Genomic DNA, 27,639 nt, shown 5'->3' with positions numbered 1-27,639 from the left:
TGGTGTCGCAGCTCGTGGTGGGTACACTGGGGCCAACAGTGGTTTCCAGCCCCTGGTCTGTATGCAACTGCAGCACAACAGCATGAAAAGGGGAGTTAGAAAAGCCAGCCCGCTGTCAGCAGGTTTCGACTCACTACACAAGGTCTGGAGCACCACTAGAAAAGCCTGAAAAATTGAACAAAGCTTGGAGAGCACCAGGTTTCCACACACACCTCCTCCGCTGCTGCCTGGTTTCCTTACAGGACTCACCTTTAATCAGCTTCCAGTTGTAGATTTCCACCTCTTCCGCGGGCTCCTTCTCGATCGCGATCGTCCTGAGGATCTCCTTGGAGGTCTCCGAGCTCGGCGGCACAAACATGTACACCAGGACACGGTTGGGGTTCTTGCCACATCGCGTGGTCACTACTTCATCAGTGGGTTTGACTCTGGTTTCTGGGCAAAAACAAGGACAGAATTCATTAAACAGGGGCAGGAAGGAGCTTGGAGGAGGTCATCTCAGCACCTGAGTTGAGGTAAAGGCATCTCATTGGGTTTGACACCATGTAGCACACCACGTCTCTGAAAAAGACCCTAGCTCCCAGGGTCTGATCCCCAGTGCTGAGATTGGCAACAAAGGGAGGTGTTGATAAAGGATCTGTGGACCCGCTCATCCCCATATTTTCCATTCCCTTTGTTTTTGGCAGCCTCTATGCCAGCGGGGATGGGGAAGGGGGATTTTCTCCACCTGGATCCCCCGTACCCACTGCAGGGACCTTGGTGCCATCCTCAACGCAAAGCCCAGGCTGGATTCCCCACTTCCCATCTCGCTCCTGCTGCTGTCCCGGAGGAGCAACGTCAGTGAAGCGAAGGGATGAGCCCGCAGCGCGGGAGCCAGCGCCGTGGCTGGGCTGCCTGGGCAGCGCGCCCAGCTCAGCCCCACGGGTGGGCTCAGCCCCAGCCCGAGCCCCCTCCCCCGTATGGGGTACAACGGCAGGGAGACCCACACCAGGGATGTCAGTGGGACCCTACGTGACTTTTTCAACATCCCTGGTGAAGGAGAGCCGCAAATTTTTTAATTTCTTTAATGTATCTGGAGTAATTAAGAATCCCCCATGGTTTTGGAAGGAGATTTATTGCCTTTGGTTGTGGTCCTTGGAACGCAGAGGAGCCCAGCTCTGCTGAATTTAGCCTTGTTCTCCCCGTCATTTTGGATGCTGAAGCTTTTTACACTACTCGAAAGAAAGTTTGGCTATAAATAGACGCGTGGGGTTTATTTTAGTAGACAGTTATTTTAGGCCTGATTCTGCTCTCCCCCGTGCTTTCTGGGGTGGTCCTGAGCTACTCTTCTCAGAGAGGGATGGAAATCCCGATTTAAAGGGATGGAAAGCCAGGCTTTTTCAGCGGTGGGAAGACAAGCGTTCAGTTCTGCAGGCTCAGCATGATGTAAAAGGGGACGATCCCAGTCCACCACCCTCACCCCTGCCACCGCGGGGTCCGGGTCCCCAAAAACCTCCGTCCCAGACCATTAAATTTCACCCACACCAGGGCTTCTCTTTGCATCAATCGAGGCAGCACCACCTTCACAACAGGGAAGGAACCACACGTCCTCACAGGTACAACAGGTATTTAACAATCTTGGAGCTTCACACTGGAGCCACACAACGGCCAAGAGCATTGGGAAAGAGGAGCAGGGACCCAGGGGTCCCGGCCGCTAGCTCTGTCCCAGCAGCTGCAATGGTTTTTCCATCCGACCAATGCATCCCAGCAATTCCCTTTCGATCAGGGTCCCTTTTGCAAATAGAAATCACTCAGCTTTTCTCTCCAAGCCTCCCGGCTACAAAGGAGGAAGAGGAGGACAGTCATGGAAACTGCCTGGAAAAAGAAGATGGGTGGAACCTCCGTGCAGTGAAACAGAGGACAAGCATGTAACTTGGCTGAGCAACGTGTATGTGTGTGCGATTGCTATCTGCGAGTACTGGAAAGCAAGAAGAAAATCATTTTGGCTAGGTCAGAGTGTTTAACTGGAAATAAATGAAGACTGAACAGCAGACAAGAGATCCCAGCAGAGAAAGTTGTAGACTTTAAACCAGAAAGACCCGTTATAATGAGAATGCAAGACTGGAAGGGCTCTGCTCAGTCATCACATCCCATTCCCACCAGGCACCACGTCATAAATCCTGCTCATAAACATATCAGAAACCTTATTAAAACAAGCTGAGCTTCTGCCCTTCGCTCCCCCGGGGAGGCCATCCCAGAACCTCCTTGCTCAGAGGCTGGAAAAGCTTGAAAATCCCAGCTGAAATTATTTTGCAGCCTGTTTGCCCCCATTCTTAAATGTAGCAATCCCCTTTGCTTCTTCTCCCTGGTGAGACCCCCCTCCACAAAACCACCTTGAAGATGCACATCAGAGGAGATCGCCCAGAAACTGCTGCATCTGCAGTCAGGCTCAAAGAGACTCAGGTATCTTAAGTCTCTCCAGGGAAGCAGTGGGTGGTCCATCATCTAAACATCTACTGCTGAATGATAGTACAGAGAGAAAACATTCTCCAGTGGGAGCAGGAGAAGATCTCATGCCCTGCCACATCTTTGCCAGGTCTGTGGTTTAAGGTAAACAGCTTTCCAAAGACCAAGAAGCAGCTGAGAGACACAAAACCCATTGAACACGAAAAAAAAGAATCATAGAATCATAGGATTGTCTAGGTTGGAAGGGACCTCTCAGATCAAAAGAGGTCCTCTCCACCATGTCCCAGCCCCAGCACCAGCCCTGTTCTACCTGGCCCACCCCAATAGTTGTGTGCCAAAACCTCCCCTTCCTTGGACGGGGACCTCAACTCGAATTCAAACAAACCATGAGTGCCACAGATAACCCCACACCCAAGCAGTGTCTTTGTAATCTCAAACCTACGTTTTAGCTGCCACAATTTAACCCTATGACTTCTTGTCCCAGCTGGTCTGGAGAACAGACTGTGCCCTCTCCCCAGAAAGCATCTTCTGTCTGTCTGAAGACTCCTAGCATGTCCCTCCTGGGGCATGCTCTCCAGACATCTTTCTCCAGACTACACCCACCCAACAGATGCAACTTTTTGGGATTGGTGCAGCTTCCTCACCTTTGCTCTCCAAGACAGGCCAACCTTTACATCAGTGCTTGCCCTGCTGAACTCACCTGGTGTGAATTCAAGTCACCAGTGATGTGAACATCTACACATCTCGGCTTTAAACTTTAAACTTTTAAAGCTCTGGGCTTTAAACCAAGGCTAAAGGAAGGAACTGGAAGGCAGCTGCAGGAGCAGGTGGGATCTCACCTACCTGGACATATTTTACAGCATTTTCCATCTACTTTCTCTGGATAGTCACATGGATACTCCTTGGGGCACGTGATCTTCTGGCAGTCCTGGACACCATCCCTGCAAGTGCAGAGGATGCAGGGCAGGAGGCCGTAGAGCCGGAAGACGGGGTGCCACACTTCCCCATGGGAGTAGGTCTTCCCATTGTAAACACAAGCTGGAGGAGAGAGAGAAAAAAGTTGCCAATGGAAATAAATCCTCCTCCTCTCTGTACACTCAGGTCTTGGTGGAGCTCAACACATTTCACCGCCTCAGAAACGGGTGGCCCTGCTGTCTTGAGGAGCATGATCTGCTGGCAGCACATCCAGCAGCAACGAACACTGAGATATAGCCGCCACCCTGCCCAGGAGGTGCCATGAGGCAGGGGACCAGGCTCCAGGAGGTGGAGGCTGCTTGGGTCAACCACCCTGGTGGGGGTGAGTGGAAAGTGTGGGCAGGACCTCACCTGCCTCCAAGCCTCTGTGAGCCCAGGGTCTCTCCGAGGCTGTCACAGGCATGAAGCACAGTGAAGAGTGCCACCTGCTGACTCCTCCATGAAAATTTGTGGAGGTCCCAAAATTTCCTCCAGGGCTTCATCTCCAAGGACTGGAAAGAGCCTTTCTGGAGACACAGTGGTGGGAGAGCCCCCAAGAGAAGAAATGACCTGTCTTTCCCCCTTTGGCTCCATGGGGTTGCCTTCTTATCTCACATTTCTACTCTCTCCTCCAGGAGAAAGACCGCAGCACCAGGACAGACCCAGCACATGGTGTGTGGGTGCAAGGGGGAACATCCTGTCCCTCTGCCACACTGTCCTGGAAGGACCACATGGAGTCTTCCAGCTGAGCACTGCCCTTCCCAGTTCCCAGGTCTCCAAAACACCCCAAATACCAATCTTCTTACAACTCTTTTTGGAAACTGGTAGATTCATGCAGTCAAGAGGCTGTGGGCCACGAGGACTGAGATAGCTAGTGAGGAGTGGGAGGTGGGACTTGATGGTGGAAAGCTGCTGCTGAAACAGATTCCTTGGACAATTCACAGTCCCAGAGAAGTCACCTTAGTCCGTGTACAGACCAGCCCTTCTATCTCTTACCTTTCTTGTGCTTCTCCTTCAAGACAATCTTCACGGTGGTGCCACCTCCTCCCTTGGGTTTGAAGCTCCTGGGAATAAACTCCAAGGAAGAACTGAGAACAGTGGACATGGTGGCTCCAGGTGGCTTCCTGCCCATTGCTTCCCCCAAACACTGGTCTTGCGAATGCCTCTGTGAGCAGTCAGAGAAAAAAAGGGACTCAGACCCTAGCAGTTGGGTTGTTCTCACTCCAAAACATGCTGGAAAAAGCCATGCGCAACTTTCATCAGGAGTGGAAAGTCTAGAGACCACAGGGATGAGCAAAGACCCAGGAGCCATCTTGGTGCCTGCAACCGCCTAAGGGGTGCTGAGCAGTTTGTGTCAGTGCCCCACACTGGTGTCCTCCCTATGCTGCATGCGGGTCACCCTTATTGGGGCAGCACCCTTCTCATCCCATGCTCATCCCAATGCCCTCAGGTGAGGTCCTACATCACTAACACAGGCAGGGAAATGGGCTAGTCTTTTCTAGATGCCTGCTGGGAAACTGAAGACCAGCATCCGTGCAATGTAACCAGGATCAGAGACGTAAGGATGGGTCTTATCCTGCCCTCTCACCTGGCTGGCACCAGGAGGGTTGGTGTGTGGCTGCCAGCCAGCAGGATTGAAATCCTGGTAACATCCCCATCTTCCACGAGCAAACTGCTGGGACAAGACATGCAGCACAAAGGGTCCCCTTGTGTCTATTTTGGAGGTTTTATAGGTGGTGGAGGTGTGACGCTGGCGTTTCACCCAGCAGTATGGAAAAGGGCAGGGCCAGGATCTGTAAGTGATCTAATCCCACAGACCTGGCATGGGCTGCCCAGCTCTGAAATGTCACCATGAATCCACCCTCGGCAGCCAAGGAGTCACTTTTTCCTTGCTGGGGCTGCTGATACAAACAGCCTGGGGAAAGCACACTGGTGGCCAGCTCCACTGCTGGCTGCTCTGTGGGAACTACAACTGGGAGGCAGGACTCCTTTGAGCCCAGAGTGGAGTGGAGACACCATGTCCTGAATCAAAAGCCCCCAGAGAGAGATTTGGCCCATCTGATTCTATGGGTAAGGCTCACATTTGGCTGTTGGTCACCTCTGAGTCTGCTCTGCCCATGCTCCCCAGCTGTTTTAACCTATTGGCCAACTTCAGCCAGGTTGGCCAACAAGGAGGAGAAGCGGCCAAGATTTACAGTTCTCGCAGGTCTTTTGCTCTTCCAAAGACATTAGAGGTTCTTCAGAGGAATAGGATGAGAGTCTTTCCCTGGTGGTCTGAAGTCTCAGCCTATGCTGATAGCCCTCACCTAGAGTCAACACCAAGACACTATTCATCTGCAAACCAGGTGTCCGTGGCTCTGCTGTCCAAGGAACTGACTACCCTCCTAGAGCTGCTGTGGGTCATTTCTTTGCAGAAGATTATGGTCAAGGACAAATGGCTTTCTTTGAGCTGTTTAATGGGGCTGTGCTAGAAGCAATAATCTGAGTTTTAAAATGCAAACGTCACGTACAACACCTCTGTTTAACTGCAGGGGCTCCTCCTCTGTGGACTTCTCATATGAGCCATCTGCAAGGGAAAAACATTGTCCTGTGAAATGCTGCAGGGTTGGATGAGGATTTGCTCCCTGGGGTCCAACTGACTAAAAGCAGCTGTCTTCAGGGTGCTGGCCCACCTGCAAGGTCTGGAAGGAGAAGAGCTTCGCATAGGCAATGCACATCACCCAAAGCAAGTGGGAGCCATACCCCAAAAACCCTTTTATCCCCACTGACTATTAACAAGATCTCAGCTGCAAGAAAGACATGGCCTTGTAGCTTCTGAAGTCAGGCGGCATGAAAACACCCCCAGAAGTAGAGTATCAGGTGATGGGGATGATCTGGCATTAAAAAGAAATCCAAAGACATTTCTCACAGAGTCAATGACATGTCCCAGCTGCACCAAAGAAAACTGGGAGAGAGGAACACAAATTGCAGAAGGGGAGAGTTTGGAGGAGGCACCTAGAGGAGGCCATTCTGTGTCCACAGCCAGGAGACCACCATGGCCTTACAGCTCCATAAAATTTTCTCATATTAAAGAGTCATTTTGTTCTGTGACTTCACTGTCAGCAAGGTGTGAACCTGCCCACTCGCTCTTGAGTCTGTCTCATTTGGAGACACGAAGCTTGATTTTCTCCTAACCCTCTCAGCTGTGAGTCAGGGGATACAGCAGCAAATTCAAGTATTTCTCCCCCATGGAGAGCTGTGGGAGTAAAACTCAGTCATGCCATACTGAGGGGGAAGGGGGAAAGTTCCCTGACTGGCCTGGAAACTTCCCTGGAGCAACAGACGCATGCACAATCTTTACGTGGTCCATACAACCATCTCCATCCTGGTGGGTGAGTGGTCTGAAGGACTTTGCCCTTCATGCAGGTCACATCTCTTGCATGATGCACCAGTGGCAGGGCAAAAAGCTCAGCTCTGGCCAGCGTGTGGGCTGCAGGGAGGCAGGACACAGCTAGGTGTGGGAGGGGAAGCACGCAAGGAAAAAACCGAACCCTCATCTTTTGTTTCCTGGTGCAACCAAGACATAGGCAAGTGGCCTGATTTACAGCAGAGGCTTTCAAAATCCTGCTGAAGTGGCTTCGAATGGCTCCCAGCCCTCGCTCAGGAGCAGCTCCTGGGCCCCTCCTTACCTTTGCAGACCTGGCAGCAGGAATCCGGCACAGTTAGGGGAGAGGAGCACAACAGCTCTGGGCATGTCACCAAGCCGCAGTAAATCTGGCCTTCCTAGGAGACAGGAACAAAACCAAAAACACTGTCAGCGTTATCAAGGTCTGGACAGGGGTGTAAGTCACCCGTGTTAGGGTGTCAACACTTCAAATTGCAGATCTAGCATAAATCAAAAGCCCCCCAATAGTCCATCCTCAGATATCACCAATTATCTATCAACTGATGAAAGCTGAAAATCTGCCCCTGCCGCACACTCCATCCTGTGGGGTATAGCGTGGTGGGTGGTGTCTTCTCCTGGCATGGCTGGTTCACCAATTGTCAGTCATCATGCTCAGGAGTGGAGTGATCTTCCCCAAAAAGAAGGAGACAGTGCCCTGCTCTCAGCCACTGTTAGCGCTACCAGATCTGAAACAGCCACCACACACCTATAAACTCTGCTTGACACCCACCAATTCAAAGTGGCGCAAGAACCTGACGTCTCCCAGGACAAGGACCTGGAGGAAAGGTGGAAAGGGTAAGTGTGATGCTGAATCCAGGCCCAGGTCGAGGTCACAGCTCTGCCCTCCCTCTGTCTTGGGTTATTCAATAACACCAGAGCCAAGCACACAAAGACGTTGGGTCGAGAGCTGTGGATGGACATTCAGGTCTACACCTTCTTCTACTGGCTTGGTGGTTAGTTTGGTAAGTATCATTGCTGCAGCGTTTAAGCTGAAAACCATGGGCCAAGGCCAGTCTTGACCTCAGTGCATCCCAGTCCCACGTCAGTCAATGGATTTGCACCCGTTTGCTGCAGGTCTAAGTTTTTCCTGCTTTGCAGAAGGGTAAAAAAGGATGTTCGGCAACCCACCAGCCAGACCTCAACAGCAAGTCCTCTTCTCCAAACAGCAGTTTCCTCTGGGACATACACAAGCTCTCAGTCAACTGAAGCCAAGAGGTTAACCAAAGATTTCCTTAGAAAACCAAACCACAGCAGCTTCTTCTACCATCAGTAAGCCAAACCGCTGTGCAGGGGACGTGAAGAGGAGGAAGAAAGTTTGGTAAATGAGACGATCTGGTGGAGGCCGCTGCAAACCAAACCCTGCTCTCCACTTCAGGGACCTCCACGGGGTCCAGACCTGCAGGGAGCAGGGTTTGGCCATGCAGCTTCTTCCTTCTTTCTCCTTCTGACCAGTAGCTCTCGGCAAAGACCTGCCTTGGGCGGGAAAGAGCAAATGTCATAAAAAGCAGGATTTATCCCGGAGGCACTGGTCTCGGGGCAGTTTTCAAAGAGGTTTAGACCAGCTGTTCACGCAGCTGTTCTAGCAGCTGACAACATCAGACACAGCCCGGCGAGACCCCGCCGCTGCAAAGCTCCTCAGCCATCCTTTTATTTTCCCCTTCGTATCCAAGGCATTATCCTGCCGAATAAACAGAGCCTGAGCGAGAGCCAGTGCCTCTGAGAGGGACACGAGGGTCGCAGGCTCCTGGGGATCGTGGTGGATGGGGTGGGAAAGCAGGGCCAGGTGGGCATGTAAAGTTGAATCCAAGGGCTTCTTCCCAGCGTTTGTCCCCAGCCTGGTGGGCTGGCATCCAGATGGGGTCCATAAGAGAGGAACCAGCCCCAAAAACTCTATAATTTCTATGTCTAAGCTACGCCTCTTGCCACCTAGCTCCAAGCCACCTAGCTCCAAGGCGGGCACAAGCACCAAAGGCTCAGAGCAACTATCCTGGCATCATGGACACTTCACTATCAAGCATCAGCTGATGGTAACCACCATGTGCGTGCTCATGGCATGAGAGAGGGAGGTGGTTTGGGGTCTCTCACCCCTTTTTCTTTTCTGGCCAAACTTAGTCCAATTATTTGCTGCAAGCAAAGGACAGATCAGTGGAGCCTGGTCCCATCTAAGGGCTCTGTATGATGCGTGGTGAAAGCCACGTCTGAAACCCTCTTCTTTTTTACAGCAGAGGCTGTAGCAGGTATGAGAAGTTCCCCACAGCATCCAAGTCCAGCATCGGCACTTTCAATCCCCCTTCCTTGCTCCCTCTCAAGGAGGAGGAGCTGCTCCATTTATCTCCCAACACTCAGCTCCTGGCACGCGTGGCTCTACACTCCACACACCTTCCCCATCGCCGCTGGCCAGGCTGCCTCGCGTCTCCTGAGTAAAGCATCAGGACTGGGTTTTTGATGGGTTTTTGCAGGATCCCAGACTGCAGGAGAGGGCTGGCCAGAGCGGAGCCAAAGCCCTGTCTCAGGGCACTGATGGAGGCTTACGGATATGGAACGTCCCTCCAGTGCTGGCAATGGGTGGTGGATGGGCAGTCCATCCCGGGGATGCATGTTGAGGACCACACAGCATCCTGGCCACTGTCACAGCCCTCAGGTAGGGCAACCAGGGCCATCAAGGAAGATGGGCATGCAATGGTCCTGCAAAGGTCATTGTAACTCAGCATGAAAGGCAAATGCTTCCTGAAAACGCTTTTCGTAGACAGCCTGGGAAGCACATGCACAGCCCTTCTCCAGGGCACAGCTCCACACACAACAGCCCAGAAGGTTCGTGAACACGCTGCAGGAGTTTCCAGACAAGAGTAGCTCCTGGTGCTCAAGCACATCTTGGCCCTGAGTTCAGCTTCCACTTAAATCCAGGCAAGGGGAATGAAGATCGCTAGGTGCCTGCCCATTGCCATCTCTGACTGCTAGGCTCCACTGCCCCTGGCTCTCTGCTGTCATCTCCTGGCTGTGTCGGAGCGTGAGATCCAGCCATGCAGGGCAGGAGCTGGCTGCTGGAGGCACTGTGAGACCCAGGAACCCACCAACGGTTGGGAGTCACCAAATCCTTTCTGGAGCTCAGCTCAATTTCACCAGGTCAACATGGGGCTCGATGTCCCAAGAACTTCTGAAGCCCAAGAGCTGGCATCCGTGTTGCCTTGAAGGCACACTGAGCTCCCCCATCTTCCCCTGGCTACAAACCCCACCTGCTTTGCACCAAGCACATGGGTAAAAAGGCTCCCTGTCGTCCCCTCTGCCAACCATCTGCCATACGATGCCTCGGTGGGGCAGGTGGGATAGCTGGATGCTGTGGGGACAGCACTGGTCCCCAGCAGGCAAATGCTCAATGGGGACAAGGGCTGTCCCCCTGCCCACCCCAAGGAGCCCCAGCAGGGTCCATCCAGAACTGGCCTGTGGGATGTATGCTGAATAATCCACTCTTGGAGCAGCTTGTTCGTGCTGTTCCCACCAAGAGGAGATGCAGGCAAGTGTTTTGTGCTCTGACCCCAGGGCCCAGCAGACATTTGCAGCCCACCCTGCTCAGGGTCAAGGCCAGATAACGCACCTGGGCAGAGGGGGAAGCACCCAGCTCTGTGGTGGTCCTTGGTCACTGGGTAGGGGAGGACCCATCACCATTTCAGAGGAAGCTCAATCTCCTGCACTGATAACCTGATCCTGATAATAAACCATTCCACCATGGGCTGGTACCACCCAATGGTCTTCGTGAGGCTTTTGACCTGGTGGAACACTGTTGGGGTGCAGGAGCAGACCCCAAGTCCTCCCCACGTCCCGCGGGCTCGCAGGTAGCTTACGGAGCAGCTGCACTGCACACACTGGTTCGGCTGGCGGCTGGGAAAGAGCTCGTTGGTGGTGAACATCTCGCCTTGCTGGTAGGTCGTCCCGTTGTACTGGCAAGACTTGATGGGTGCCCGGAGGCCAGAAGGCGAATGTGGCTCTGGAGAAGAAGATGAGAAAGCAACTGGGATGAGAGTCAGCCCTTACTTGGCTCTGATGTAGCACAGATGCTCAGCAGATTCCCACCAGCCCAACCCAAAGGGACAAGGAGACCTTTACGCACCGCAGTTATCGGGAAGAAGTGGCCGGGGTATTGCATGGCCAAAAGCTTTTGGAGAATGAGGCTGCCCTGACTGCACTGAGCTCAGCACAGAGTTGTGGAGTCTCCTTCTCCGAAGAGAGGAAACCTGCCTGGATGCATTCCTGTCCAAGCTACTCTGGGTGGCCCTACTTTGGCAGAGGGGTTGGACTACGAACGTTCCTTCCAACCCCTACCATTCTGTGATTCTGTGAAAACCTGGAATTCTGATCTCCCACAGTCTTGTCCCCTGCTGTGACAGAGTGATGGCAAAGCTAGTCAAAAACCAACAGCAATTTGGGAAATTAGAACAAAAAAAAGAGAAAAAAACACTATTTTTAATTTTTAGCTAATTATCCATGGGAGAAGCCCTTTTTATCTGACTCCATCTGATGGTGAAAGGCATTACACCCAGAGGAGGGAAAAATTCAATAATTTTGTTTAAATTCCTCTAAATTATTCTTTTCCCTACATCCAACACATTTTGCTGGCAAACGATCTGAATAAAGTGCCAGCTTCTGCTTTGTCCCTGAACTGACATTTTGTCTGTCCCTACAAGGTTCTGTGGATGGGGGAGAGTTGGAGAAAGTGGTCTGGTAGAGACACTTGTCCGTCAAAGTGACATTTTGGGGGGGAAAAAAGCAACGTGAACAGCCTGAGCTGCCATTGCTGCCATGACCCTTGAGCAGGGCCAGACCCAGCATTGCTGCGCTGCTCCAAGCGTGAACATTCAAGTGACTGCAGTTGAGGTATGCCCTGCAGGACATGGCAACCTTGTCACCTCCTCCCCATGGGATGTCTACCTACCGAGACACCGTGGGCAGCACTGCTGGGGGTCCGTGACAGGACTGGCACACTGCACAGCCGGGCACTGGATCCGGTAGCACCTGATGTTGGTGTTCTGGGGAGAAACAGAGAAAGATGGTTCGTTCAACTATATGTTCACCCCTGCATGAGGAGGAAGATGTTGGATGACGGCCACATTATCACAACAGACTGTGCTTGTGTAGCTCACCTAGACAAGGACGTCTCCATCCCTGGCTCAAACCCAGCCAGCTCATGGTCTCATCTCTCATCATCAAAGATCACTTGTGGTCCCACAGCAGGCCTGAGCCACTTCCACCCACAACCCATCAACACTGCCGAGACAGCTCCCTCACAAGGTCAACCCAACAACCCCAGGGGGACATGGGGCTTTGTCAAAAGGAAAGAGATTAATCCAATGTCCCTACGGGACTGGAAAGGGCTTCTCTGGTCAAATTAGACACCAAAACTTAAAAGCTGCCAAAGCAATGCCCCAGGGCAGCAGCAACCCCACCACCTCCCATGGAACCTCACAGGGGACGTGCCTCAGAGCAGCTGCAGCGGATGCAGTACATCAGCCCCTGTGGCTCCAGATAGGGGTGCCAGCTCTCGCCAGGGCTGTACTTCTTGCCATTGAAGTCGCAGAACATATCGGGCCCTGAAAGTCAACCAGGAGAAGCTATGTGAGAGAAAGGAACGGTCCTTGGGAGAGCTTTCCTCCCTCCATGATAAGAAGAGCAAGGCCAGGTTGGATGGGGCTTTGAGCAACCTGGTCTAGTGGAAGGTGTCCCTGACCATTGCACGGGGATTGGGACTAGGTGATCTTCAAGGTCACTTCTAACTCTAACCATTCTATGATTCTATGACAGCTTGGTGTCTTCATGCTTTCCCCCATGAGCAGATGATGGCCACATCCCATCCACCAAACCCCAGAATGAATACATTCCCCAAAAACCATTTTTTTGCCGTGATTTGTTATATTTTTAGCCTGGGACCCATCTGACCAGCTGGCAATTCCTCTGTGCAAGCTGGACTCCCTTTGCAGGCAAGGAACAGAATGGGTGGGTTTGAGCCATAAATTAGAGCGCTCTCTCTAAAATATGTCAGTAGAAATGCTCGTTTGATGATGGACAGGTGATTTCAGGGTGATGTTATGGGACTGAATTTTCCCCAGAAGGGCTGTGACTGGTGGGGGGCGGACAGGAGAGCCTGAATTTAGGAGACGTTTTCACTGTTACCCAGAAATAGAAGAGGAAAAAAAGATATTTTGGGATAGAAACACATTCCAAAGGAAAACGTTTTACTCCCCCTAAGAGCTTCAGCTCATTCTGTCCAGGACCCCTGGACAAGCGCCATCAGCACACAGGCAGCGGAGCATCAGCCCTGAGGAGCAGGACAGTGCTGGCTTGCCCCATCCCACCAGGCTCAGTCCCTTAGCTTTACCAAGCTTGAGATGGCACTGGTCTGTCTGGAGTGGGTTGAACCATGCTCTTCATTCATGGGCGTGTCCACGGGGACAGCAAGTCCACCTCATCCACTTTTTGCCCCCAAAAGCACAAAGCCATGTATTTTTCTACTCCTTCCTGATCCTATCATCCTGAGAAGAGCCAGTTTCCAGCCATGCTCCTGAACTGGAAGTGTCTGTCCCAGAAACGATCTAACCCTGCCTACGCTGGCATGGGTTTAACCTTGCCGTGGCACAGGGAGATGGATGAGATGGTGCCCAGCACAACTGGTGAAGGAGATCCCCTTTGGAGATCTCCCCTCTCCCTGGATTTTAGCAGGTCTCTATCAACCCCTTCCATCTCCGAGCCCTTGATTACACACCAACCCTTTGGCAGGACAAGGCCAGCCTGCAGCAGGACCTGTGGGACAAACTGTGGCCATAATCACCACCAACAACCAAAGGGTTTTGGCCAGAAAGCCCAGATCAATCATCCTTAATGTTCGCATCAAAAAGCATTGCAGGACCAAGCTTCGAGCCCAGTTGGACCTGCAAGAACCTGGACCCTGTAACTCCCTCCACAGCCCAGTGGCTGCTCCCGCACTCCCATGGTGTGTCCTCAGTCCCCGAAAAGCCAGAGGGACGCATCGGGGCTTAAGCTCTTTCATGAAGAAGCACATGCCTGCCCGCGTGTGTTATTAGTGGTTTCAGTGCTTACCGCCCCGCTAAAAACTGAAGGTGATTTAAAAGGTTATGTCATCGAGGGGATTTGAGGTAGTTTGGGTGATTACGTTGCACGAAGGCAGCAGAGACATTTACGCTCCCTGAAGCATTTATGGGTCTTTTAAAGCCTTGTGGTGCCCTGGGGATGTGGGGAGCGGGCAGAAGGCTGTTTTCCAAGGCATGGTGCCCAGCTCTCACCACCTGCCGCATGGTTGGGCAAGCTAGCATGTGCTGACCCCGCTACATGGCTGGAAGGAATCCTCGATGAATAGCAGAGGGTCCCCAAAATCAGCTTGGTGGTGCTCACCACCCCAATGATGCTAAAAGTCATCCCATGCTCCACTCTGTCACCTGGGGCAAAGCAGTGATCTTGAGATCCATGCCAGCGTTGTCCCACCTTGCCAAAGCTGAAGATGCCACCTTCTTCATGTGTTTCTCCCACCAACCAGGCAAAAACCATATGAATACAACATGGTGGGCTGACATCCCTCCTCCAGCTTCTGACCATCCTCAGGATGAACGCAAGTGATGCTCTACCACGGCTGGTCCCCATGGCCATCAGGAAGGGCAGCCCTACCTGAGGACCCCTAAGGGTCTATGATGATCCTTATGGGTCCCTTCCAACTCAAGCCACACAGGTCTGCCAGCAGCCATGAGCTCCTCATTGAGTTCACGGCTTCAAGCACATGATTCTACAAGTTGTACCTTCAAAGGAGGTGGTCACCAGCTGCCCAGACCACCTAGTCCAAGCACAGTGGTGTGGGGCCAGTGTTGTGTCTGTAGAGGTGGAGATTTGCAATGACTTTGGGGTGGATGCTGTCACAGGGACAGGCATTTTCCTTCCTTTTCCCTACTCCGGTCTTTACATTGTCCCCATAGCTTGCTCCAAACCTCTCGACAAGTCAGCAAACCCTGGCCATGCACAACACAAGCTTACAGCAAACCACACAAGAATGGGAAGCACGTGGCTGGAAACTGCAGAAACCCAGAAGAAAGGGGAAAAAATCCACGAAACTAAAAAAAAAAAAAAAAAATCATCATTTTGCAAAAGGGTGAGAAAATGACTTCATTTTTCCCTGCTTGCAGCATCTTCATGAATTACGCTGAGGGTGAAGAAATCGAGTTGCCTTCATGTGACGCGGCCCCACTCAGCTCGCAGGCTTCCATGCCAGTTGGCTGCTTCGTTCAAACATTTAATCACAAGTGGAGCCCTGGTTTGGGTCCAGCCCTCGAAAGCAGCCTGATTCATGTCTGCAAAGGGCCTGCTGGTAAAATTAAAGCCGACTGGCAGCGCTGGGCAGCAGCAGACACTTGTCCGCATCGCAGTAGCACTATGCCGCGTATTTGGCAAGAGGCGCCAGCATGTTTGGTTAAAAGCAAGCTGGGGATGGGTGGAAGGAGGAGGCTTAAAAGCTGAAGGTTCTGGATCATTTTTTCCCATGCCAGGCTAATAATTTCATTTTCAGAGGTCAAACTTTGGATATCTTCCCAATTCACTCGGACTGAAAAACCATTTGTGGCAGTAAATTGCTCCCGTGCCGTTCAGTCTCCTTATTTATTGCGTCTTCGGCAACAGCATGCTCACAAAAGTCACGTTGTTTTACTTTTCATTTTCCAGAGAGGGCTCCTGAGCTGTGGAGCATTTTCAAGGCTGCAGTACCAAAAATCCAGATGAAGCCATCACCTTGTTTTCCTTCCCGAGGACCACGCCACCCCTGGGTAGGAGAAGACAGTGGGCCAGCCTGGTCCATGCCACCTCAGAGACACAACCACAGCTTGCTGATTGCAAGTCAGAGGCTCTACGCTTGTTGGTGGCCCTACGGGACCTGGAAGCAGGAGCAGAGGTGGGAAGGGGCAAACAGCTCTCATTGCAAACACCTCCAAGAACAGGTCCCATCTAACAGGTCCCACCTAACCAGTTTCTTCTCAAATACAAGAAGCCCCCAATACAAGACCCTGCTCTTCAGAGTATCGTTACGGGTTGTATGAACCAGGAAAACCAACTGAAAACCATGGAAATGATTTCTCTGCCACCCAGCAGCAAGTCCTGTGCCTAGAGGGAGGGTGGGAGATGCTGCAAAGAGCAACTCCTCCATGCAGGAACTGCTCCGCCTTTCCCACCACAAATGGTTCTGCTTGGGGACATCATGGAGGAGGAAGGTTTCTCCCTTCCTCCCCATCCAACAGACAGTGTTTTCTTGGGTGAAGACCACCTGGTTACAACCAAATCATTGAATACCCCAGGCCAGGGTCTGGGGCCCGTGGCCCGGCCCAGCTCATGTTCATACCCACCTGCTGGAACTGCCCTGGCCCAGCTGTCCCCAGGCATTTGCCAAAGCCCAAGTTGGCATCGGCCAACACCACGCTGGGGAGTGCACCTGCAGCGAGAGTCTGGACACCCCCAGTCAACACTCAAGGCTGTGCCCAAGCCCTGGTTTACTTTGATTATCATTAATTGTCATTAATTATCATTAATTGCATCCTGGACAGCAAGGAGGGTATGTAATATGACGTGGAAAGTAAGAGGGGGAGGACAAGGCAAGAGAGAAGAATAAAGTTACAAAGAAAAGGGTGTTTTTTGTCCATAGCAGGGACAAGAAGCAGTCAACCTGAGGTAAAGCCTGGAAGATTTAAGACAGGTATTGAGGGAAGGTTTCCAGCTACCAGGAGATTTAAACCCCAGAAGAGGCAATCACAAAGGCTCTGAGCCACTCCATGAACCCCTTGGAGCAGCATCTTCATGAAATGGTCTAGAGACATCAATCCAGGGTCACAAACTGAATGGCATGGAGAAACTCCTCCTGCACTGCCTTTTGTGACCGCTGACACCCTCTCACACCATGAGAATGGCCTCAATGCCTCTTTGGGATGTATCTCAACAGCTTCATACACCAACCACCACGGCATCCTGCATCTTCGTGACCTGCTCTAAATCCAGTGAAAGACCATGAAACAAGGGGAGATGGGCGAAATCCCATGGTCTCCTTGCTGAACCATCAAACTGACTGATGTTGATCAGACCACCCCCAGACATCTGGCCTCAGACGCAGACAAGTCCACTCAGGCCAGCATGTCCATGAGACCTTTTCCCTTGAAGCTCTCTCAGCTGCTGACACAGCCCGTTTGAGCCAGTTCCTTCCACCCCTCCACATTCACAGTGGACAAGGATGTCCCCATGGGTTTCCCAACACAGTGTGACTCCTCCCACTCCCTGGGCACTTTGACCTTGGCTGAACCAGGGGCCAAAACAGGTCAGATGTTCTCCTGCATCAATCCCGAGCATGGTAGCAGGAACCGCAGTGAGCTATCAAACCCACAAGTGTGGTGGCTACCAAAATGCCACGTTCTGCTGCCAAATCCTCCTTTGGCTCAGGTTGAACCATGCTCACTTCACCTTCCTCTGGGTATAGGGACTGATGCTCAAGAAAGTTAAGCCATAGACACACCTGTGCCTGCAAGATCCTGCCCCTATGTCCCCAACTCCCACATCGGGGGGTTTCCCATACCTGAGCAGAGCATCCTGATGGGTCATGGGAAGTTTAAAGATGCTTTTACCTCACTGCTCCATCAGCCCAGGGATTCTCACACCCGTTACCCAGTCGGGTCTCCACACACGTGGGATCACCATGCATCAATCCTTACTTTCACTGGAGATCCTCCATGCTACAGGACACTGAGGAGTCCCCAGAGGCGATTCCCTGCTGCATGTAAAGCCTTGACCCGTGGCTAGAGAGGGGCTAATGCGCCCACAAGACCCCAGAGCATGGAAAATGAAGGTAATAACCTCTCCCAATTTGCTCTCCCACTGCAGAAAGCTTCCACCAGCCCTGTGCCTCAGTTTCCCTAGCAGGGACTTTCACTCCAAACCGGCTCCGACAAGGATGCTTCCGAAATATCCCGCAGGTCTCACCCTGCTTCTCCCTCCTTTCATCTCATGGGGTGGGGGGTTTCCTCCACCTCTGCATCCCCAGAGGGTCTCCCCATAGCTCTCCCCCAAGCAGGGCACGTCTGAGCCAGGCTCCCGACCCCGACAGCTTTGTCGGAGGTCAGGCACCTGCCAGCCATCCCTGCGCCGGGCGTGCGGGGGTGTGTTTATGCAAACCATTTTGCGAGTTTTAAGAGCCGCCATAAATAAAGTGTAAAAACCACTGTCTGGTACACAAAGTCCAGGCGCTCCTGTGACAGCCCTGTATTTATGAAGGGCTTAAAATGCAACTTAGCTGCAAAGGGACTGGTTAAAACACACTGGGCCCTTGACATGTGGCATCCTAATGACTCTGCTCACGTCCAGATCGCTTCCCACGCGCTCGCCTCGCTCAGTCCTGGGCTGGGATTTTCTTCTCAGGATTTTGGGAGCCTGGAAAACTCTGCAGCTCTGCAAATGCAGCCTCACAAAGCATCGCTGAACTCCCCAGGGTGGAGGAGCCGAGTGAAGTCCCGCACCCAGAGCATCCGCAGGGGTTCTGCGAGCAGCAGACAGGGCCCCATTTCCCTCCTCTCCTTCCCCCATTTCCCTCCTATCCTTCCCCCATTTCCCTCCTCTCCTTCCCAAGGGGATGCTCAGTTGTCTAAAGCAGGGCATGCAGCCCTCACCCCTCCCTTACCCTGGCCACCAGCAGGATTTGCTTTTCATCCGCATCGTTCCTATCTCGGACCGGTCAGTCCCTTGTCATGCTGAATCCGAACTCGTGGGACAGAAGGATCCCACAAACTCCCTTTTCTCCAAGAATGACGTTAAAAAGAAATGAAACGGCAACTTCCAAGCTCCTGGGGAAAACCACTGCCCCGCGCTCTCCAGAGATGCTGGTGTTTAAATGCCTCCAGCCAAAACATCATTGCATTTAGCTATTGCCGCTGAATTACTCATAGTGGCCGGGCTGCAGCACATTCGGCCCAGTAACCTGTGCCTCTGTTATTTTTTCAGCTGAGAGTATAAATCCCCTAAAATAGCCTGTTTCTGTGGGCAAATTCTTCTTTTCTGACTGGCCTGCAAGCCCGAGCTTTCTGCTTCTCACCTATTTTTAGCCACAACACTGTAGGTCTCTTGGCTGATGAGCCTGCTCGTAACTAATTTATTCCTGTCTTCATTCTCCCGGAGCGGTCGGCCCTGAGCAAACTTCAAGGCAGTGAGCTGCAGAGGTGGACAGCGGAGAAAAGTCCACGATTTGATGAGGACCTTGTCAACAAGACCCTCCTGCCCTCGACCACGGGGCATCTGGAGCCCCAGCCAAGTCCCCTGCACTGCACCGCAGGATGTGCCCAGCGGCAGAGCCAAAGCGATGCAGAGCTGGGGGTGATCCCGGATCTCCCTGCTCCGATCCTGTCCCTGTCCTGCGGTGTCCAGCCCTTTATCACCATTATAAATCCCGCAAACAGACCCCAGCGCTTCCTCCCAAAGCAGACAAACCCCTACTGTCCCCATTCATCCTGGCTTATGCCCAATTTAGGGGCTCTGCTACCATCAGCAGGTGCCTCCGAAGAGCAAACACCTCACCTAGCATCTGTGTCACCTTCTGGAGACGTCTCCATCCTCCTCCTAACGTGGGTACCACAGTTAACGCAGCCCTGGCAGAGGCAAGGAATCAGATCCACATCCCTCGCACAAGAAACAGATGCTGCAGTCTGAGATCGGTGGCTTTCCATGAGCCCAGGGAAGGAAAAGCAGCCAAACTCACCCAGGTTTTGCTCTCCAAGGCTCTGCACAGCCCCATCGAGCCGCCTGCCTTCCCCCCCACCAAGCACAACCCACCACCAGGACAAGCAATCCAGCGCTCACATTTTGGGTCGGCACTCCAAGAGGACGATTATTTGCTGAGTGCCTAATGCACTGCTGGCAGCGGGCAAGTCATAAATCATCCTAATGCAGTCACCGACAGACTCTACTGGGATTTCGGGAGATTAAAGGAAAGAATAAGTGTAGGCACACAACAGGTCCTGCTCTGGTTTGCTCGGTGTTCAGGTAGCTTTGTGATGCTGTAGGGGTGCCCTGCGCCCGTTGGTGAGGTCCCAGTGCCTTGCCCAAGCCAAATCCACCTCCCGGTCCCAGTTAACACCTCCGGCACCCTGCAAGCTGCTAAACAGCCCCGGCCAAGTCCTTCAAGTCCTTCTGTACAAGGAAGTGTTGAACCTCCCTTCCCTTCCCCATCCCAAAGCTTATCTTCCCCAGTCAGCCAGCTGGGAGCAGGGGCAAGGAGAGAACAAGGGATGGACACGGAGATGGACAAGGGATGGACACGGAGAAAAGCCCCCAACTTTGCTTTGAGGGGGTCATTTCCCACAACTGCCCGCGTCCCCATCCACCCTCAGAGGGGAGATGCACCCATGCAGCGTGGGATCAATGGTTGGACTCGATGATCTGAAAGGTCCCTCTCAATCTAGGCAATTCTATGATTCTATCTGTGCAGGGGAAGGGCTGCAATTCAACCTCCTGCCCTCTGATTTCTAGCCCACAGGAGGGGGGGTCCCAGACCTTCAGCACGTCCCTGCCAGCCCATGAAACCCCACAGCCCCCTCACCATCATGCAGCAGTGTGCTCGGCGCTGTACATCCCCACAAAGCAGCCGGGGACAGCAGTGGGTGGAGGGGGACACAGTACAGGATGGGGGACCCAGCTTGCTGCATGCCCTGGGACGTCCTGGCCATGGAGAACGGGCACCTGCCACAGCGAGGAGTCTCCCCGTGATCCTAGCCATGCCCGCAAAGCCCCTTCTGCAACTTCCTGGGGACCCTGGCGATGGGGAAACTGAGGCACAGAGGGAACCAGCGCAGCCGGGAGGGGAGCGGGGGCGACTTACGAGCCCGGGCTCGGCTCTCAGAGGCGAAGAGGAGCAGCAGACACCGGAGGAGGAAGGCGAGGGGACCCGCGCCGGGAAGCATCGCAGCCCGGCGATCGGCGCCCGGGGGCTTCGATCCCGGTGCCCGGCGGTGTCTTGGTCCCAGTGCCGGGGGGCTGCCGCTGCCAGATGTCCCGCTGCTGGTCCCGGTGCCCGGCGGTGCCGCGGTCTCGTTCGCGGTGTCGGGTTCCTCGGGGCGGAGGCCGGTGCCCGGGGGGTGTCGGTTCCCGGGGATGCCGGTGCCGGGAGTGCCGCGGTGCCGATGCCCGGGGATGCCGGTGTCGGGGGTGCCGAGACGCCGGTGCCCGGGGGTGTCGCGGTGCTGGTGCCCGGCGGTGGCGGTGCCGGGGGTACCGAGATGTCGGTGCCCGGGGGTGCCGGTACCGGGGGTGCCGCGGTGCCGGTGCCCGGCGGGGCTCGTCTCGCTCCGATCAAAGGCGCCTCCTTTAGGGAGAGCCGAGGAGTTTGTTTGTTGGTATTAAAGGCGGAGATGGGGAGGGCGGGGGGGGGCGAAGGGAGGCGGGGGGGGAGTTGTGTGAGATCCGCAGGGTGGTTGGTTTTTTTTTAATTATTATTATTTTCCCACTTTTTTTTTTGGGGGGGGGGGGTGTTTTAGGAAATTCCTCGGCGGCGGGAGGGCGGAGGGAGAGCGGGCGGGCGGGGAGCGGGTGCGGGAGCCGCAGGTTTAACCCCTGCCTCCCTGCAGCCTGGCCGGGGCTCCGCGGGGAGGCTCGGGGGCGGGGGGGCCGGGGGGGTTGGGACGGGACTGGAAGGACCTGCCGGGCTGGCCCCCCTCCTGGGGTGCTACGGGGTGACACTAATGGGATATATCACCCCCCACACACAAGGCTGCACCCCTTCTCCCGGTTAAACCCCACCTGGCTCTGGGATGCTTGAGTCCCGTCCCCCCGCCCAGGGAGAGGTTTAAGCCCCCACGCGGGGGTTGAGCCCACGCAGATGCATCTACCCCAGCCCCGAGCATCCCACCGCAGAAATCCAGGTTGCAGCCTCCCCTCCCAGTGCTCTGCTCCATCACCGAGGTCCCCCAGTGCCCTGACTCCCTTCCCAGTAAATCCCAGTGCCATGGATGGGCTCCTTCCTTCCCTGGACAGAGGGGTGCAGCAATCCCCCCTGTACCCACAGGACGTAGGGACAGAGGTTTCAGCGAGACAAAGCGGTCGATCTCGCTCTCCCCGCCAGCTGCTTTACATTCCTCCAGCTGCATAAAGCCATCTTAAATGACCAGCGTAGCCCCTGCCTGCAGGAAACCCCCCCTGTCCCCAAGCCACGATCCCAACAGAGATCATACCTCGACTGCCCTTCGTCTCTGCAGCACGGAGCTGCTGGGCAGGAAACGCCGTCGGTTGGAAAGCCACCGGTCACGCAATCAACCCCTGGAGAAGCCACCTCGCCTCCACACACATTGCTCCTGTTCCTGCTGCTCCCCAAATTCTGCATGAAGTGGTCCAGCTCTGGCTGCCAGCCCTGCTCTGCTTGTCTGTGGGGCTCAGCTTTCTGCTCTCCAGGACCCTCATGGAGAAGTTCGGCAGCATGGGATCCTCCCCGAGCAGCCATGTCCACTCAGCAGCACTGCTTCTCACCACCAAAATAATCCAGGGCCACCAGCCCACCATGGAAATGGGTTCCTGCAGCCTCCTTAGACCCCCAAGGCCAGATTTTGCGTAGTTTTTTACCCATTTCTGCTCTACCTTCACAACTCATACTTCCAGGGGTGCTTAGAGCAAGACACTTTATTAGCACAAGAAATACCTTAACGCAGCGCTGAACACCTTCATGCCCACGTTCCCCCATCGGGCAGGCTTGAACAGAGGTCCCAGACCTTGCAGGAGCCCTGGGCTTCTCCTTCACAAACGGCTTCGTCTCTACACCATGGGGTCTCCTTCAGCTTCCTCACACCGCTGGCCAAGGAGAGACTGTCATCACCTGCGATCCCTTGGCACCAGGTGACCGGAGATCTCCTCTATCAGCTAAGTTATGATTTATTTTGCTCCATTAATTCAAGCTTGGGATTGGGTTTTCCAGAGTGTGAGATCATTGTGCCCGACGCCAAACCACTCGAGAGTGGCACCAAGCCACCAGTCTGCCAAGGGCTCCAAGGTGGCCCAAACCCCCTAATACTGGTCACATGAGCCACGTACCTCATTTGACTCGGAGAAGAAAACAGTCAAGGGGAATTTCTGCAACAAAAACTCTTCTTTCCATCCATCTCTTCTTTCCATCTGGCTCTAGCCCTGCCCCAGGAGCCAGACACATCCCCCTGTACCACACCGCGTCTGCAGGTGCCTGTTCCCAGAGCTGGATATGAGAGAGGGAAATCTTTGTAAGAAGAAACCTGTTTTTATAACAGTTGTAATCATCACCTTTGTTATTGTCTCTTTAAGCTGCTGAGCACAAGAAGTCAAGGCGCATTTCTGCACCTGCATGAGCTGAACTCATTTTCTGGGAAGAAGGTGTCAATCACCGAACCACGGGCAGCAAATGCAAACGAGTCCTCAGCCCACCTTGACTCTCCCGTACGGGAATATCTGTGACCCTCAAAGAGCACAGCCCTGTGTGCAAAAGCAGGACAGAGAGCTGGGTCATCTGCAGGGATCGTCACAGGTTGACTTGTTTACGAGCTCTAAAAATAATTTTACCGCTCGGTGACCTCCCCTGCGAATTGTGAGTATGGTTCTGCTGAAGGACCAAGTCGCTACGGGGAAACATAGGAGCGCGGAACCCAGGACTGCTCTGCACCCCATCTGGCACCCACCACCTACAGAAAGCACAAGCATTGCCATTGCTGCTGCAGTTCAGGGCTACCCAGGGCGATCCTGATGTGACCACACACCTTCAAGTCAAACTATAAAGCTGGTTTTTAGAGAAGGCAGCACAGGAGAGACACGGAGCTGTTGGAGCGGGGCCAGAGGAGGCCCCGGAGATGCTGGGAGGGCTGGAGCCCCTCTGCTGGGAGGACGGGCTGAGAGAGTTGGGGGGGTTCAGCCTGGAGAAGAGAAGGCTCCGGGGAGACCTTGGAGCCCCTTCCAGTCCCTCAAGGGGCTCCAGGAAAGCTGGGGAGGGACTCTGGATGAGGGAGGGGAGCCATGGGATGAGGGGGAAGGGTTTTCCACTGCAAGAGGGGAGATTGAGCTGAGATCTCGGGCAGAAATTCTTGGCTGTGAGGGTGGTGAGCCCCTGGCCCAGGTTGTGGGAGATGCCCCATCCCTGGAGGTGTTCAAGGTCAGGTTGGACAGGGGTTTGAGCAACCTGGTCTAGTTGAAGATGTCCCTGCCCATGGCAGGGGGTTGGACTAGATGGCCTTTAAAGGTCCCTTCCAACCCAAACTATTCTGTGATTCTATGATTTTATGAACATGCCTCGTGAATTACAGCATCGTGTGTCAGAGCAACCCAAAGGCTGGGATGGTCCACGCTGCCCACTCCTCTGAGCGATGGGTCAGCACCTCTGCAGCCTCCACGTAGGTCTGGGATGGGGATGTCCCATGGTGTGGTTGGAAAACCCGCATTTTTCCCCCATCTTACTGTCCCCGCTGCATTATCTGCATGCTGACAGCTCCGTGCAGGGCAGATCCACACCGGCCACGTTCAACTCACCCAATGGTTCCAACTTCTCACCATCTAACCCAGTTTCCCTTGTTTCACTGCTTCACTCATTTCCACCTCCCTGCAAATTTTGCTAGCAATGCCCCTCTATTTTCTTCTCATGCCTCGATAAAGATATTAAAGGGGTTTGCGTAAACAGCAGGCTCCTTCCAGCTCCCACCAGGAACAGCCGGTACCTCCTCTCCCAGCTCTTCCCTTGCACAGGGCAGACTTGAAAAGCCCATTTGTAGCGTAAGTCTGTGGGCAGGTTATGAAAGTGCTTAGAAAAATGGGGACGCGAAGCCCAAGTCAATGAAGTTATTTTACGTCTCTGCTGCAACAGCAACAGCTGAATTCAGGACTGTAGATCCTGGCCCCGCATCAGGGCTAAAACGTATGGGAAAGTTCAGCCATGTCCTAAGCACAGACCCAGGAAATAAAGGCCAGCCTTGTCAGGAGCAAGGTGCTGTGTTACATCTCTCTTGCGTCTCATAAAGAATACATTCATCCTTTGGCAAAAACGAGGCTCTTTATCTTCATCTGCGAAGGAATCCGTCTGACAGTTCGATTCTGCCAACATCAATCCATCTGCGATCATGAATCAGGCTCCAAAAACCATGGGATTGGCTTGGAAATAATAAAACTTGGGTCCTTTTTATTTGCCTTCTGGTTCCTGTGCCTTTAGGTCAAACTCGCTTCATGTTTTCAAGAAGATGAGACGATTCCTTTTTTTTTTTCTTTTTTTTTTTTTTCGAATGAAAACCGAGATTCTCCTACAAACTACTGAATAAACAGCGTGGGCTCCAATAACATCCCCCGCCACGCAAGCCTCGTGGCAGGATCGTGAGCTGGCCAGACTGCAGGCTGGAGGAGCTGGCTGCACACCACCGTACCTTTCCCTGGAAGTTTGCAGCCCAGCATCCCCGGTGTTTGATCCGGCGCGCGTCTCCAACGCACATGCGAGGGCTGCCAGCTGCAGGCGACGGAGCTGGAAACCTGCAGGACCATGAACCGTTGCGAGCCGGACTAAAGAAATCCGCCTGCAGGAACGAGCCCTGCTCCGGGGACAGAGGAGCTGCTGCCTCACTTGACCGCAGGCTGCAAAAACACGCAGCCTGATGTGGTTCCTTCTGCTCAAGTGTGAAGGCTTGAGCCCGTCCTGGGGAACGCAGGAGTAAATCCTGATTACCAGTAATCCCACAGTGAAAAGCACGGTCCCCGTTCAAGCCCCGCAGCCCGCCCACCCCACCAACCTTCAGCCAGCAACAAAATCCAAGCTGGTACCAACCTCCTCTATCAAGCGGGGAAAATCACCTCCCATGAGCGGATTCTGCTCTTTTTTATTTTTAATCACAGGCTGTGGCATGAGACCCTGAGAAAAAGCATCACAGCCTCGTGGGAACTGTGGGCAGTGGGAGGACAGATGCGCTGGCACACGAATTCGGGGTCGCCCAAAGCAGAGGCGAGATTCCTGCCGCAACTCCATAGTCTTCCTCCAACCCCGTTGATGACCAGCGACCACATCCTTTATTTTTGGAATGCATTCGAGGAGGAGTTGATGCATCCCACATCGTCATGGCAGAGGTCCCAAGCTGGAGTCAGGGAAGATGGAGGTGGAGATGGAGCCCTCCCATTCCAGTAAGATGGATGTGAAATGGGATGACGCCTCTCCGCCATACTCCACCGGGTATGGCTAAATCGAGCAAAATCCAAATTTTCTTCATACCACAACTACATAAAACTCCTCTCCTATACCTGGAGCCTCGTGGGCTTCCTCTCCTCGTCTGCAGATTTGAAAGATGGTTCATGGCATTTCTGCAGGGAGACACAAGCTGATGGTACCTCCCCAGCCCCCAGCTCCAGCCCAGCCTCCCAAGAGGGCAAGAGTTGTATCTTCAGAGCCCTCAAGAGCAGAAGACATGCCACCAACGCTGGCAGCCCAGCCTGAGCCTTGCTGCAGAGTTCAAACCACCCCAGCTGCACAGCCCCAACTGATCCCCTCCATCTGCTTTCCCGCATCACCTCGTTTCGGTGGGGTTTATCCCTCCTGTTGCCCTCCTCAAGGAGGAGTCTTGTCACTTTTGTCACTTCTATGTTGCGCTGCTTTTGTACACTCTCTGCAGAAGGATATTGTCCTGCTTGGAGAGAACCAGCCACAAGCGGGATACCCTGGAAATGCTTCCTATCAGCCCTTTTCCTATTTGTCTCTCTTTTTGGCCTTTCCAGCAGGCAGCAGCTATGAATTCTCCTTCATATCCAAAAGCAGCCACCACAGAGAAGTCAGTCCCCTCCGCCTCTCAAAGCCTTGAGCCCATGCATGGGTTGGGCAGGAGTGTAAGTCTCCTGCTCCTGGCCCACCCTGCTGTAGCCCTCCTCCCTGCAGATACAGAAGCCACCAGGAGGTAGAGGTAGACATTTGGGTAATTAAGGCTGATGGCCTGGGTGCCTCCATTCCCCGTTGGTCCCTCAGGGCAACATGCAGAGATAGACAGCTGGAGGGGTAAAATATCTCTTTCCAAGCTGCAGAGTTAATCTTGCTGTGAAACCACAGGAGAGGAGCTACCTCCTTCCCACAACTGATGGTGTGACCCTTGAACTTCTCCCTGGGCTCATTGCAGCTGGGCTCCTGTGCCTCTTCGACCCAGGGCCTGGCTTTGGTGCAGTAATGGCAGCAGATGTGCCTCCAAGCTAGAAGTCAACACTGAATGTCTTCTGGAGCTGCAAGGAGACACCTTGCCTGCAAGCAATCAGCACCTCCTTGGGACACAGCAGCTCAGGGAAGCTGCCTCCGGCTGCAGCTCTAATACAGACATCACCTTACACAGCATACGGTTTTCTGCTCCCATCCTGATGAGTGATGAACGCTGGCGAGAGCTCCTCCTGAAGGTCTCTTGAAGGCAACTGTGTTCAGGGGATGTTCAAGCAGAGCATTCACAGTGGAGCAGTCCTGGAGATCGCTCTGCCCAATGGACCATGCATGAAACTCAGCCTCACACAGCAGCTTTATCTCATCTCATACCACACCTCAAGCAACAAAGACTGTCTATAGAGGACATCACCCTACCTCTCCTGACTCATGCTCAGGGGAAAAGGAGGAGCAACCTTTGCATCTGTCACCCTACAGCGACGGATCTCACGACCTGCAGGACTCGTGCTGGAGGCAACATAATTTGTCACAGCACCTTGAGCACAAAGTGTGTTCCCAAAAGCTTTGCAGAGTTGCAACAGGATCTGGTCAAACCCTGCGAGAGCACGTGGCAGCTCTGGGTTGCCAGCATCTGAGAACGTCTTTT

The 27,639-nt window shown here is 53.6% G+C and overlaps 1 protein-coding gene across 1 annotated transcript in view; it reads right to left on the bottom strand.

The window, feature by feature from the left end:
* CHRDL2 (chordin like 2) overlaps positions 1-25,667 on the bottom strand; it is a 32,815-nt gene extending 7,148 nt beyond the window's left edge. The window contains 14 exon segments of the mRNA XM_063325025.1: positions 250-432; positions 3,286-3,480; positions 4,393-4,561; positions 5,907-5,962; positions 7,065-7,158; positions 10,660-10,826; positions 11,706-11,841; positions 12,290-12,402; positions 20,706-20,813; positions 20,816-20,839; positions 20,898-21,188; positions 23,402-23,457; positions 25,240-25,342; positions 25,661-25,667. Of these exon segments, the coding sequence (XP_063181095.1) occupies positions 250-432; positions 3,286-3,480; positions 4,393-4,561; positions 5,907-5,962; positions 7,065-7,158; positions 10,660-10,826; positions 11,706-11,841; positions 12,290-12,402; positions 20,706-20,813; positions 20,816-20,839; positions 20,898-21,188; positions 23,402-23,457; positions 25,240-25,342; positions 25,661-25,667 (1,702 nt within the window).
* Positions 25,668-27,639: the final 1,972 nt, after the last annotated feature.

Source organism: Chroicocephalus ridibundus, chromosome 1 (genome assembly GCF_963924245.1).
Source record: "Chroicocephalus ridibundus chromosome 1, bChrRid1.1, whole genome shotgun sequence".
Lineage (NCBI taxonomy): Eukaryota > Metazoa > Chordata > Aves > Charadriiformes > Laridae > Chroicocephalus > Chroicocephalus ridibundus.
This window is presented reverse-complemented; position numbering and strand designations above follow the sequence as displayed.